Source organism: Phaseolus vulgaris, chromosome 3 (genome assembly GCF_051622355.1).
Source record: "Phaseolus vulgaris cultivar YP4 chromosome 3, ASM5162235v1, whole genome shotgun sequence".
Classification (NCBI taxonomy): Eukaryota; Viridiplantae; Streptophyta; class Magnoliopsida; order Fabales; family Fabaceae; genus Phaseolus; species Phaseolus vulgaris.
Window position 1 is genome coordinate 45,231,826 of NC_143500.1, and position 13,801 is coordinate 45,245,626.

A 13,801-nucleotide genomic window follows, 5' to 3' on the forward strand; every position below is an offset into this window, starting at 1 on the left:
CCATCTCATTCAAGTAAAATGTTCAATTAAAAATTGAGTTTTAATTTTCATTAATATGTAATATTACAAAAGAAATTAAGTCATTGTGGAATTGGTAGCAAATTTGTGTACTCTATGAAGATCTATCTCGTCATTTTTCCTGATGCTTTCCTTATAGAGCAATTGATTTCCCCTTCATTTTTTTATCTTACTGAATTTATTGGGGGAATAACGTTGTATTTATGCAGATTAAGTTTTCCATAATTAGGTGTTTGCCAATATTTTTTCTTCCTGTCGGTTTGTAAATGTTGACTTGATTATTTGGTTAGCATTCTCAAACATTAATCTTTTCAAATAAGTGTACATCAATTTTTGCTTAGCTTTTATATTTTAGAGTTTTAAGTTGTTTTTTTTTTTTCATGACACTGATTCTCAAGATCACTGGTTACATGACTAATTTAGCCTTTAAAACCTAATCTGTAAAACAAGTTCTACATTTTAAAAAATAAAAGTTATATGTCATTAATTTAGTTTTGACCAATAACACAATCAAATTTATTTCTAAAGTAGAATTTTGTAAAATTAATACAATTTCAAAAATGCAATTAAGATTTTAGATAAGGATCACTTCAGGAATATACAATTTTAAATGTCTTTCTATTTTATTTAATTTAGAAAATATTAAATTAACGATAGAATCATAGCGATATGCAAACTAAAGTTGAGTTAACATGCATAAAAACAAAATTTTATTGATTGTTAAGAATCTTGAAGATAAAATTTGCAAACTCATGTGAGTAGTACTCACCCTTCATTACCCTTATTTACATAAAAGTATATTCATCCTACTTTTTATTATTTGTCATCTACTTTTTTAATATATGCACTTTCTAGAAGTAGTGTTTTCAAACGGCTGAAACTAGTAGGGGTTTTCAAAATCGTCGGAAGTAACGGGGATTTTCAAAACTGTTGGAAATAGTGAGGGTTTTCAAAACTGTCGGTAATAGCAGGGGTTTCCAAAACCGCCGGAAATAGCGTGAGTTTTCAAACCGTCAAGAGTAGCGGGGGTTTTCAAACCGTCGGGAATAACGGGGGTTTTCAAACCGTCGGGAATAACGGGGGTTTTCAAACCGCCGGTAATGCCAGTAATCAGTTAGCGACACTGGATCTTTCAAGGAAAAAGTAAACCGCGGGTAACGTACTTAACGGGGGTTAAAACCGCAGGTATCGTTAAAAATAATTTTGTTTGTAGTGCCTATTGCCTTTAATTTTTATTTTTATAACTATTTAATATACCAATAAGAAGGATTGAGAATTGTATTTTTTTTCAACTATTGTATGCTCTATGGTCTTCCATCTTTATTTTTATTCTCAACAAACATTATATATTTATTATCGATATCGAGGAGAAGAGAAGAAAGAGAATTGAACTACGATATATGTTATTCGACTACTAAATGTTTATTTCTTTTTTGAGAGAGAAACTAAATACACCTCATTATTATTATTAATTAATCTGAGATGTGATATTAAATAAAAGGATTAGATGAAGAATAATTATTTTTAGTTATTCCTGGAGTATAATTGATGTTAATTAATTTGTAATTTGAGTTGTTAATTTAAATTTAATAAAAAGATTAAATTAAGAGTAGTTCTTTTTACTTACTTTTGAAGCAAATGGTTCTCTTCTCTTAATAAGGAATTTTTTTATTATTATTTTACTTTGAAATTAAAAAAAATACATCCTATTTGCATTAATAATTCAAATAAAGTAACACTCTATTTAAATAGTAACTCTGTACATATACAATATTATGTCTCACTACCTAAATAACTTACAAATAATATTTTGCGTTTTGACAGAGAATATCACAATTTTTTAAACATTTAAATATATTGAGTTTAAATTGATCTTGTTTTAAATAACTTCACTTTTTAAATGTTTTATTTTGATAAATCCACTCAAATTTATTGAATTGTAATGTTCTTAGTTGGATAGTTGAATTATCATTATCATCAAATACAAAAAAAAAATATCTAAATATCAAACAATTATTAATAATTTAAAAATATCAAAAGTTTATGATTCTTTTCGGTCAGAATGAAACGCATATCCTATGAGTCATTCTACTTCTATATGTTCATCTAGAAAGAAGGAAAATAGAAGAGAGAAACAAATAAAAATGTGTGATGAAAAAAAAATATATATAAAAATATAGAACTTTGATAAAGTGTATGTAAAAAGTAACCATTTTTTCACTATTATATATATATATAGTTTGATAATTAAATTTTTTATAGTTAAAATCTTATATCTAATTAAATATTAATTTATAATTTTTATTAATAATAAAAATTATTTTACATATATTAATATTTTTTTTTTACTTTTTAAAAATATATTTAATTTAGTTAATATAATAATTAGTTATTTTTGATCTTTTCGTTAATATTTATATTTTCTGTGTGGTTACATAAAAAAATATTGATAAATCCCTGTATACATTATTATAGGTTATAGATTAATAAAAATAAAATGGGAATTCCATTATATTATTATTATTGTTACTATTATTAAATAATAGCGGGAAAGAAGAAGAGAAATATCTTTTAATAAAATAAAATAAATAATAATGGTTACATGAAAATAATTGTGTTGAAAGATATTAGTGAATAATTTTTTTTAATTAAAATATGTTTATAAGTAAAATAGATAAAAAAAGATATGTATAGAAAATAGGAGAATTAATATATTGTTATATATTCCACTTTGTGGTAGGATAAAAATATAACACGTGTACACCTGGAAGAATCCCCGATTATAGATGATATATATATATATATATATATATAACTGTATGAATAAAAATTAACTTAATTAGGAAAATATTAAAATAAGATTTAATAATAGATTTGGATTACAAACAGTAAAAATCCCTTACGTAGAAATATATTCAAACTACTAATTCTAGGTTCAAAATATTATAGTTTTAATCAATCATATAGGAATCCATGATAGAAAATAAAATAAGTCATTGTATTTAATAAATTGAAAGATTCTTTGAAGAAATTAATAAACAAATTTTAAAAGAGTTGATTAAAAACTCAACAGAAATTAGAGATTAAAAAAATACAAAAAAAAATAGAAACGTAAGAAAGAGATATTTATGTATACACGCAAAATGTCTGTTAGTGTATAATTTATTTTATTATTTTATCTTTCAGGTTTCTTGTTTTTTAAACTTAATTGATATGTATAATAAAATTAACAAAATTATTTATTTTATAATTGTTTTTTATAAACTTAATAATATTTTTTATTTTAATAGTTATGATAATTGTTTTTGTTATCATAAAAAAGTAGACACGTATATGTGTAAGCACGTGCGTTTCTAGTACTGATTGATTTCAATTTTAACACGAATAAAAGATTAAAAGATACTGATACTTTGCCTCTACAACATGGACTGAGATAGAAGAATATATCCAAGTTTACCACACAAAAGTAAACACATATTACTAAATATAAGAAAAAAAAATCAACAGTAAAATCAAAAGATAAAAAAAAGTAGATAACAAACAAAACCGATAAAGATCTATTATCATGTCACATGCCTCTAATGAGTTAATTATCACATTTGTTGCTTTATAATGATTTTTCTATGTTATATGTTATTTCCTGTCACACATTTTATGTGATATTATTAATCGAATTTAATTCCATAATTAATATAAATATTAGTTTGTTATGAAATAATGAAGAAATATGGTTTTAAAAAAAAATAGTGTAAAAATAAGAATTTTAGTAATTTTTGTATTGATAATTGATAATAGATAATAGTTAGTTAAAGTGAAATCTGAAACGTAGTTACAAAGGAAGTTGGATGCGTGGAGGCATTTTGAGAGCATACTTGTCCAACAAGAAGAGTTGCAAAGAGATAGAAATAGCGAAAGCACGAAGCAATTCCAAACACTTTCACCCTATTACGCACTCCAGAGGAAACTATCACTCTAGAGGCCCACCCACCCTTTCTCACTTTCTCTTTTTTTTTTTCTTTTTTTTTAAAAAAACAAGACAAGGAATAAAAGCTCTGAATTTTGGATTGCCCTCTGTTCCAAACAATTTCGATTGCAATGGCAAGGCCTAATCAAGAGGCGGTTGAGACTTTCGTCAGCATCACTGGCTTGCCTGAGGCAGTAGCGCTGCAAAAACTCGAGGTATTTCCCCCTTTTTTTTCTTCTAATTCTGAAACTGCTTAATAGGTTTTGATTGGGATCCAAAAGGACCAAATTTGACGTAATTTGTAATAGCTCTTTAATTCATCAAAGATAGGGTTTTTGTGCATTGCTTGATCACTCCTGTTATTTTTTTATTTTTTTATCAATGCTTGTTACTTTTTTGCTTTCAAATTATGTAAATGGGACTCGATTTGCATACCCATGTTTTCTTTTGGTGAAATTTTGCAGTTTTATTTAGTCTCTCTCTCAAATATATAGATGGATTGCCTGATATTGTTTGGAGTCCTCCTTATATTCAGTTCATGGATATCGGCTTTAATGGAGGTGCAGTTTAAGTGAATGAACACATAAGTCCTCTCTGATAGAGTGCAAACATTATTCTAGAAATATAGGAAATATGTTTTTTTTTTTTATGATTTTCTTTTGTTTTTTAACATTATATGAAGTTAAGCGCAGAGTCCAGTGTGTGTGCAGATAAACTTAAGTCTTTAAGGGAATATGTTTCATCACTAATGATAATGTTAGAAATCTGCTTTGTAGTAAATGCTAGTTCTTGTATACGATCAGTGAGGGCCAGCTAACTATATTATGCTTTGAAAGTTTGCGAGTATATCATGACCAAGTACTGAGCTGATCTCTTTTAGTCATTTGTCTGACCTCAGATGTTTTTTTTTATCAGATGTATGAGATTGAATTCTTCTTATTGCGACAAGATTTTTCTATAAGTGGTCAATTACTCTTATGTGAATTTTTGCTTTTAATTGCTCTACACAGATGATCTGATTGTAAACATTATTTTATGTCAGGAACATGGTGGTAATCTCAATCAAGCAGTCAATGCATATTTTAGTGAAGGAGACAGAAACCTAACGACTGGGTATACTCTCTTTTCCATTAGTAAGCAAGTGATCATTGAGAAATATAACCCATTTTACTGGTATTACTGTTTAATGTTTGCATTTTAATTCTTTATTTTTGGGAGTTTGATATTTTATTTTGTTCCTTCATGGTCAGCTCTCACAACAGCTCTACAGCATTTCCTCAAGAGGATTTCATGGATATAGATGATCAACACGATGCAGATATTCACAGAATTCCATCACTTCCAGCTTTAGCACCAAATCTCAATCCGTTTTCTCTTCTTGATTCCACTATTGGGAGAGGTATATTTGGTACTCCTCTTGATCCGGCAGTCCAGGCACCAATTGTTACACATCCTAGAGAGGTAAGGGAGATTCCTATAGAGGATAAGGATGGTAACCAATCCACTACTCAGTCTGGTCGTGTTCCATCTATTGAAGATGTCACTGGAACTGTTGATACCCATGGTCCAGATATCCATGGGACTGTCATAATCAATGATGAAGATGATGACAATGCTCCACCTGCCCAGATTGCACATCGACATGAGCAAAATGATAAGATATTGGCTGATACTTCACTCAATAGCAGTGCTAGACCTAGTGCTCCTGAATCTGAGAATTTACCAGATTATGGCAATGAGATAGAAGAAGAAATGCTTCGGGCAGCCATTGAGGCTTCTAAATGGGAGGCTGAGGAAAATTACAGAAATCAAAAACTTGGCAGACAAACTGTATGTGTATTTCTTGGTGGATTTTTCTTATGCTTTGCTAAACATGATGTCTGTGTTGGTATTTATTTTCCTCTTTGTGCAGGACTCAAGTGAATCAGGATCACAGTCAAGGCAATCTTACTTGGAGGATCCTGAGCTTGCCCATGCAGTTTCATTGTCCCTGAAGGTACCCCTCTAATTTTAAATTTTCTACATTATCACCCTGAGGAAATTCACCAGGACATAATAGAGTTTTGACTTTATTTAATATTGGAAATTTCAAACCTGGATTGCTTCTAACATGAAATGAGTTCAGACAGCTGAGCAAGAAAAAGCATGGCGTGTACAGGGAGGAGATTCTGAATCTGCACCAGCAGGGCCATCTAAGTCATCAGAGGCTGGACTAGGGGAAGTGGCATCTAATGGAAGGTACATTATCTCTTCCATTTTTCTTGCTGTGCACCTGTAGCTGTTGCACACTGCTGCATTGACACTGAACTAAGCATTTTCCTTCAGGGTATATTCTCTAAGAATGTGAAATTTGAATTGGGCAATTGTGGTCATTCTAGGTTGCAGGCAGGGAGTTTGTCCTTTCATGATGAAGCTGAAGATGTAGAGGAGCAGCCACTCGTTAGAAACAGGTCTAGACATATGTCTTCAGGATCCACAGGATCAGTCAAAGATGTTGAATTTGCCGAGGCTAGCACACTACCAAGCACAGCACCACAGGAGACCAGTAATCCTCCTAACAGAAATTCCTTTCCCTCTGAGGAGGTATGGGCTTTCATTTTTTCATTTTCAAAAAGAATTATTATGTCATTACTTGCCATGTCATTTCAACTTGTCCCTGCCTCCCAATTTTCAATCTTTGACTAAAATGAGATTGCAGTGGGGTGGCATATCTTCAGAGGAACATGATGAAGCAGTAATGCTTGAAGCTGCAATGTTTGGTGGAATCCCGGAAGGGACTGGATATCAGTATGCTTATGCACCACATGAGTTTATGCAAGGTAGGGGGTCTAATCCTCGTGCCCCATATCGCCCACCTTCACCATCACTGGCAGCACAGCGTCTGATAAGGGAACAGCAGGTGTGTCTTTTTTCTCAAGTAGTTTGGAGTTGTTGGTTGTTAATGGTCTAATTGTTGTTATTGCTGTCTGTTTATTTATGCAGGATGATGAATATCTCGCATCATTACAAGCAGACAGAGAAAGAGAATTGAAGGAAGCCGAGGCTGCTCGTGAAGAGGAAAGACGGATAGCAGAAGAATCCCGCAGGAAATTACTGGAAGAGCAGGTAATGCAATTATAACTGATTGCCCTTTTTTTTCTTGCCCCTTGCTTGAATCCCTCTTACCCTGTTGTTGATTGGAGTCTATTTTTAGTCTTCACACTCACTAGAAATTACTTTTATAGCTAATTTGCTAGTGTTGCCATTGATTTTCTTTATTAAGTCGTTGACACCTATTGTTTATGAGGCATATTTTCCAATATTGTGTCGTCTGAAGAACGGATCATCTCCATTGATTATAAGGGGTGAATGTTAACAGAACTTAGAGACTCTTTAACAAACTCTTTAACTAGTATTGGAAGATAAAAATTCTGGTATAAATATCGTCAGTTAAGAACCAGTCTACACTTGGTCCCAGAACAAAAAATCTGTATTTCATATTATATGCTTTTTCTCGTTTGGTATCCTGGATATGTTGCCTTGGGCAGATCCTAGCTATAAATTGATTCTGTCTTATTAGGGAAAGAAAGCAAACTTTCCTAAGTTGTGCTTACTCTTGCATTTTGCATAAATTGTGTCAGGAATTGGAAACACAGTTAGCCGCCAAAGAAGTTTCTCTGCCACCAGAACCATCATCAGATGATGATAACGCTGTTAACTTGCTGGTAAAAATGCCAGATGGCAACCGTCGTGGACGCCGATTCCTAAGATCTAATAGACTACAGGTGATGGTTTGTTTGAAAGTATGCTGTTTCTCCCTTCCTTTTTGTGCATACGTATACTAAATTTGCTTCCGGAAATTTTCAGTCTCTGTTCGACTTCATAGATATCGGTAGGATGGTGAAACCAGGCAGTTACAGACTGGTGAGAAACACCACTGTCTTTCAGTGTTATTATTGATACTAATTTTTTAAGGAAATGGTTAATTTGTACAATAAATTTTAATGTGACCGTGTTTAATGTTATTGTTGAACAGGTGAGACCATATCCTAGGCGTGCCTTTAGTGATGGAGAAAGTGCTGCGAGCCTGGCTGAACTTGGCCTAACCAACAAGCAAGAAGCTTTGTTTTTGGAGTTAATCTGATGTCTTGTTGCAATTTGCTACAAAACAAGCTATTTCAGTTTTTAGTTTATTAAAATTGAAATTAAAATATGAACCACAATACACAGATGGATGTGGCATTTTAGTTTAATCTGGGTTTGTACTGTTTGGGTGATGCAATTTATAAATTTACAGATTTACATGAAATACAGTACTGTCACTTTTACATGTGCTTACTAAATCCTTATGCCCATTCTTTTCTATATTTTGCGGTAAGATTGAAATAATCCACGATTAATTAAATTGCAAATGTTCGCTTCTGCTCTATTAATCTGTGTTTAGTAGAAATAAAGTTAAGCTTACTTGTTAAGAACTAAAAGAAATTATAGATTCTTCTTTAACGCTCTGCCCTTAAAGACAGATTCATTTTTTTTTCTGGGTAAATCTAGACCAAACTAATTCAATCAAGAATTAGGTAGCTTGGTTTTGTTAATAACATTTGAATTTTTTTCTCATTAACAAATAAATGGATGAAATTCATGCTTATTAATTCAAATAATTTCTTTTAACCATACATTTCAATCGAATAAAAAGGGGTAGTATCTTGCTCACAATTTTATTTTAGTTGCACAAACTTATTCTTCTGTTCATAACTTTATTAAAATCCTACTGGTCAATGATCTGCTATCAATGAAATTATTTTAGTATTTTAAAATATATAAAACTAACAAAACATAAATCTATTCGGTCTTAACATTCAAAATATATATAAAAGTTTAAATAAAATTTTCTATCATACTTAAGTTGAAATTTCAATAATATATGTATATATAAAAATATATAAATATTATTAATAATAACAAATTTATATGTAGAATAAAGAATAATTAACATTTTAAGTTGATTTTTTATTTTTTAAGAAGAAAAAGTTAAAATCTTTATTTATTAGTTTTTGTCTGAACTGATTTTTAACTGGTTTTACTGATTTGCTATTGATTCCTATGGTTTGATATAAATTTTGTGCATAACTGATTTAGTGCCTGAATCAAAGCGGACACAATGGGAGTATAGTTTCTGCTTGGAGGCGATTTCTTCCTGCACCTCCATGCTTCCTCCCTGCACCTTCATAGAATATGTGACATGACAGCTTTGTTGTTCTTCTTTTTTTCATTGACACTCCTTTCCCCATCTTTCGAATTTTAAAATTTCAAACTCTAGAGTTTGATAGGTTTATGGATTATACAATTCAGAAATTAAAAAAAAAACCCTAAGAATCTTTATGGAGGTGCATAAAGAAACTGGAGGTGGAGTAAGAAACTTCCTTAATTGGATCGGTCAATCCAATCCGATTCTCAGGATCTCTAACAACCATTACTTTTAGGTTTTTTAAGAGAATTGGTGCAATTTAAAAAAAAAATTCTGAAATTGACAGATTTTAAAAAATTTATCCCATGAATAAGTTGTGTTAGCATGAGATAACTTTAATGTGAATAAATTTTTTATTTATTTATCCACATGGACATGTTTTCATACTTTATTATTAATTAATAAAATTTATTTATTATACAAAATTGTCTAAATTAATAATCACGAATAGAAATGAACTAATAAATTATGATATATTAGTTTAGTTTTATTCAAATCTCAAAACATTTTAGAAATATAAACATTTAAATACAATAATAATGATTTCTATCAAGGTAAACTTTCTTATGGTGATAAAATATGAGTTATGTCCTTATTTTAAAATAATTTTTGTCAATTTTTATACTAAGATTAGATTTTGGTGAAGTATATGGTTTTTTCAGAGAAAAGAAGTATGAAAAAAATATAACATTGAAAAAGTAAGAAAGATTAAATGAAAAATACATTAATCAGAAAAATGAAATTAATGTTAAGATGATTAGGATGGGATATAGGTAATTATTCTTCTCACTTTCTAAACACCAAAATAACTAGAGCAGTCAAGTCATGATGAATGGTCAACAAGAGTTGGAGAATCCAATTCTGGGACCTTCTCCACTCGTGTGCCACGTGTCTCAGTAGACACCATCATGAAAAATAAAATATGCTCTGCAAACTGTACTTAAAAAAATGAAAAGTTGTGTTTATTAAATGGAGCACTCTGGTCCTTCATCCAAAAAAATACAAAACCAGATAATTTAATTAGAAAGTAAAATAAAAAAAGTATTTTAAAAAAAAAGTGGTGTAATTATAAGGTGTAAAAGTAACGGTCAAGTGAACGGATATCAGGGGACAATACGTGCAACGTGGCACGTGAAAAGTCTGAGTGGCATGAATTATCCGTACACCAACTCCCCCTTCAACGGTCATATTCACCAACATGCTTCAACGGTAATATAACTCCCCAGCTCTGCACCCTTGGATCTGCATCGGACGGCGCAGGAGCAAAGTGTTTCCCTCCCTTTCCCACGCATGTTGTCATCATCATATTCCTTTCTTTTGCTCCCATGCTGGTAGATGAAAGCAGTCGTAGGCCCAGAAGAGAAGAGAAGAGAAAAGGGGAACTACAACTACCTACTACTATGATGGAGTGGTGAAGAAGAAGAAGAAGTAGAAGTATTAGAAGAAGTGTATAGCAGAAGATGGTGGTGGAGGGAGATCGTACGTAGTTTGTGATATATATATAAAGCACTGGTAAAGGTTTGTGTTATCTTTTGGGTAAGTGCGAGGGGGGTGGGGGGGTTTGTAGTAGTCTCCTCTTGTTCTACTTGATTCAAGTAAATGCATGTTTAAAGAGCATTCAGAGGTTGGGTTTCTGGCTTTTGCTTCACCCGCTGCTGCAATGATGGACTTGTTCAACGTTTCCACTGCTAATATGCCTTTCACTATTTCTCAGGACTTCTTCTGCCGCGAATTCCAAGGTGTATGTTTCTGTTTCTCATCCCTTCTTTCTAAACTTCAAACCACTTCACTTTTCCTAATGTCCCTTGTTTGAACGCTTCTGGAATCCGATGATCGCATTCATGTGCTAGCTAGGACTTTTCCTTACCCTCTTCAATTCTTTCATTCTTTCCTGCATATACCAATAACTTCTCATTCTTTTCTCATTACAATTACTTGCCATTTTCACAGATTCAATTCTCATATAGGAACACTTTGAATTTGTAAAGATAATACCAACCACAACAGTTTCTTAAATTCATCGGATTCCTTTGTTTTTGACGTAAAAGAATTCTTTAGAAAATTTCCACACACTCACATAGATTCTCGCACTGCATTTTCTCTCTTGTTCACATACGCATGCGAATTAAGATTTTAGAGGAAAAGAATACATACCTATTTTTTCATAGTTGATCAAAGTTATTACTAGATATAGAGAAAGGGAAGGGAAAGAGAAGCAGCAGCATTGGGGTTAGTGAAACAACAAGCGTTACAAAAAGCATAGACGATGTTGGCTGGGTGTTCTAGTTCGACATTGTTGTCACCGAGCCACAGATTGAGGAGCGAAGCACCAGCACAGTTTCAAGCCTGCCATTTCCCGCGACCTTCCATGAGCACGCAGCGATTGGATTTGCCATGTTCTACCTTCACGCGCAAAGACAGCTCTGCACGTTCGCAGCCCCTCCTCAGGCCAGTGGGGCTTTCAGTGGAGAAACCCATAGAAGCCAAGACCAGCACATGTTCTCTCAAGCACAACATTCGACTCCCACCCTTGGCCATCACAGCAGCAACACCATTGGTGGAAGAGTCCATCAAGGACAAGAGTTTGAAAAGGCTCGCGGAGCACGATGAGTCCTTCACCAACATAGCCAAGAGGAAAAAGGGTATCACTGAGTGTGACAATTCTGGTGATAACTTCTGGTTTCAGCCTGGCCTTGAGGGTAACACTTTAGGAGGGCTTAACAACACTTCACTTCCTTTCTCATCGGAGGAAGAGAGGGTTTGTTTTGTTCCTTCTGAAGTGGTGTCTCATTCTGCACCTTTTCCCTTAAACCCTTGGCTGGAATCATGTGTAACAAAGATCACCAACTTCGGTGAGGGTAGCCACCGTCCTCGCCAACATCACAACGACCATGGAGCAGAAGGGTCTGTCTCCAACGCTTCTTCAGAGAGCCAAAGCCTGAGGCTAAACGAGAACGCCTCAGAACATGAAGTGGGAAACGGTTCAGGAAATCCTTACCATCACCACGAGGTGGAGACAGGGGAAGAAGATGATCATCACGGGTTGGAACTCGTTAGCTTGCTCACTGGCTGCGTGGATGCTATTGGATCAAGAAACGTCGCTGCAATAAACCAGTTCATTGCAAAGCTGGGTGATCTTGCATCTCCAAGGGGAAACCCCATAAGCCGCATATGTGCTTATTTCACAGAGGCCTTGGCCATCAGAGTGACCAGGCTTTGGCCCCACGTTTTTCACATCACCACCAATTCCCGAGACATGGTGGAGGATGATGAAACCGGAACTGCATTGAGGCTTCTCAACCAGGTGACCCCAATTCCCAAGTTTATCCATTTCACATCAAACGAGATGCTGTTGAGGGCGTTTGAAGGAAAAGACAGGGTTCACATAATAGACTTTGACATCAAGCAGGGTCTCCAATGGCCAAGCTTGTTCCAGAGCCTAGCATCGAGAACAAACCCTCCGAGTCACGTGAGAATCACGGGGATAGGAGAGTCAAAGCAAGACCTAAACGAAACCGGAGACAGACTCGCAGGTTTCGCCGAAGCACTGAACCTCCCCTTCGAGTTCCACCCCGTTGTGGACAGACTCGAAGACGTGAGACTGTGGATGCTGCACGTGAAGGAGCAGGAAACGGTGGCAGTGAACTGCGTTTTGCAGCTGCACAAGACCCTTTACGACGGAAGCGGAGGAGCGTTGAGGGACTTCTTGGGGCTTATACGAAGCACCAATCCGAGCGTGGTTGTGGTGGCTGAACAAGAAGCAGAACACAACGAGACAAGGTTGGAAGCAAGGGTGTGCAACTCATTGAAGTACTACTCAGCATTGTTTGATTGTATCGAGGAGAGTGGGGTGGCGCAAGAGAGTGCAGTGAGGGTGAAGATAGAGGAGATGTACGGGAGGGAGATAAGGAACATGGTGGCATGTGAAGGGAGGGAGAGGTTGGAGAGGCACGAGGGTTTTGGGAAATGGAGGAGGATGCTGGTGGAGGAAGGAGGGTTGCGATGTTTGGGAGTTTCTGAAAGGGAAATAAGTCAGAGCCAGTTGCTGTTGAAGATGTATTGTTGTGAGAATTACAGTGTGAAGAAGGTGGAGAAGGAAGGAGCAACAGCGGTTACTCTTAGTTGGCTTGATCAACCTTTGTATACTGTCTCAGCTTGGGTTCCTGTTGATGTTGCGGGTACCTCCTCCTCTTTTTCTCACCCAACTTGATCATTTCTTCATTCGTTTCTTCACACTCAAGCTATACAGACACACGTAAAGGAAGTATTCTTTGTAGGTAGTCAAATTCTCATCATCATTGTTATTATTCTTTCATTCTTTGTTGCAGATAATATTTTGCTAGCCCAAAATTTACTTGGTGCAAGTTGTATCAATACATACAGAGCAATACTGCCTTCTGTTATTTGTTATTTTAGTCATTTTCAGATCATTGTTTTATTCTTTATTATTACTATGTAAGTTGAAATTCTTTAGTTCCACAAGTCATTCAGATTGAAATGAGATGAATTCAGTTATTTGTGTCCCTCTCCTCTCAAATGTTCCCTATTTGGTATGTTTTTTTTGTTGTTTCTCACATTTTGCCCTGAAACAG

The 13,801-nt window shown here is 34.1% G+C and overlaps 2 protein-coding genes across 4 annotated transcripts; both read left to right on the plus strand.

The window, feature by feature from the left end:
- Positions 1–3,840: 3,840 nt before the first annotated feature.
- SAY1 (Ubiquitin-like superfamily protein) lies at positions 3,841–8,270 on the plus strand. The gene is made up of 11 exons (XM_068608859.2): positions 3,841–4,197; positions 5,025–5,095; positions 5,233–5,812; positions 5,895–5,978; positions 6,108–6,220; positions 6,361–6,565; positions 6,681–6,881; positions 6,965–7,087; positions 7,603–7,746; positions 7,829–7,885; positions 7,998–8,270. The coding sequence occupies exons 1-11, from the start codon at positions 4,114–4,116 to the stop codon at positions 8,103–8,105; spliced, it is 1,770 nt and encodes a 589-aa protein (XP_068464960.2). The 5' UTR covers positions 3,841–4,113; the 3' UTR covers positions 8,106–8,270.
- Positions 8,271–10,453: 2,183 nt separating this feature from the next.
- On the plus strand, positions 10,454–13,732 carry LOC137807979 (GRAS family transcription factor). 3 transcript variants are annotated; one of them, XM_068608860.2, is made up of 2 exons: positions 10,454–10,745; positions 10,924–13,732. In XM_068608860.2, the coding sequence occupies exon 2, from the start codon at positions 11,476–11,478 to the stop codon at positions 13,417–13,419; it is 1,944 nt and encodes a 647-aa protein (XP_068464961.2). In that variant the 5' UTR covers positions 10,454–10,745; positions 10,924–11,475; the 3' UTR covers positions 13,420–13,732. The 3 variants fall into 3 exon arrangements, with proteins under 3 accessions (XP_068464961.2, XP_068464963.2, XP_068464962.2); XM_068608862.2 differs by having other exon boundaries at positions 10,529–10,727; XM_068608861.2 differs by having other exon boundaries at positions 10,539–10,833.
- The last annotated feature ends 69 nt before the right edge of the window (positions 13,733–13,801 follow it).

What these genes read in the sequence shown, in the direction of transcription:
- SAY1 (XM_068608859.2), top strand. Translation starts at nt 4,114, where the DNA reads ATGGCAAGGCCTAATCAAGAGGCGGTTGAGACTTTCGTCAGCATCACT. An exon ending in CAGTTTCATTGTCCCTGAAG is followed by an intron (nt 5,979 to 6,107) that starts GTACCCCTCTAA and finishes AAATGAGTTCAG; the next exon opens with ACAGCTGAGCAAGAAAAAGC. An exon ending in AACCAGGCAGTTACAGACTG is followed by an intron (nt 7,886 to 7,997) that starts GTGAGAAACACC and finishes ATTGTTGAACAG; the next exon opens with GTGAGACCATATCCTAGGCG.
- LOC137807979 (XM_068608860.2), top strand. Translation starts at nt 11,476, where the DNA reads ATGTTGGCTGGGTGTTCTAGTTCGACATTGTTGTCACCGAGCCACAGA.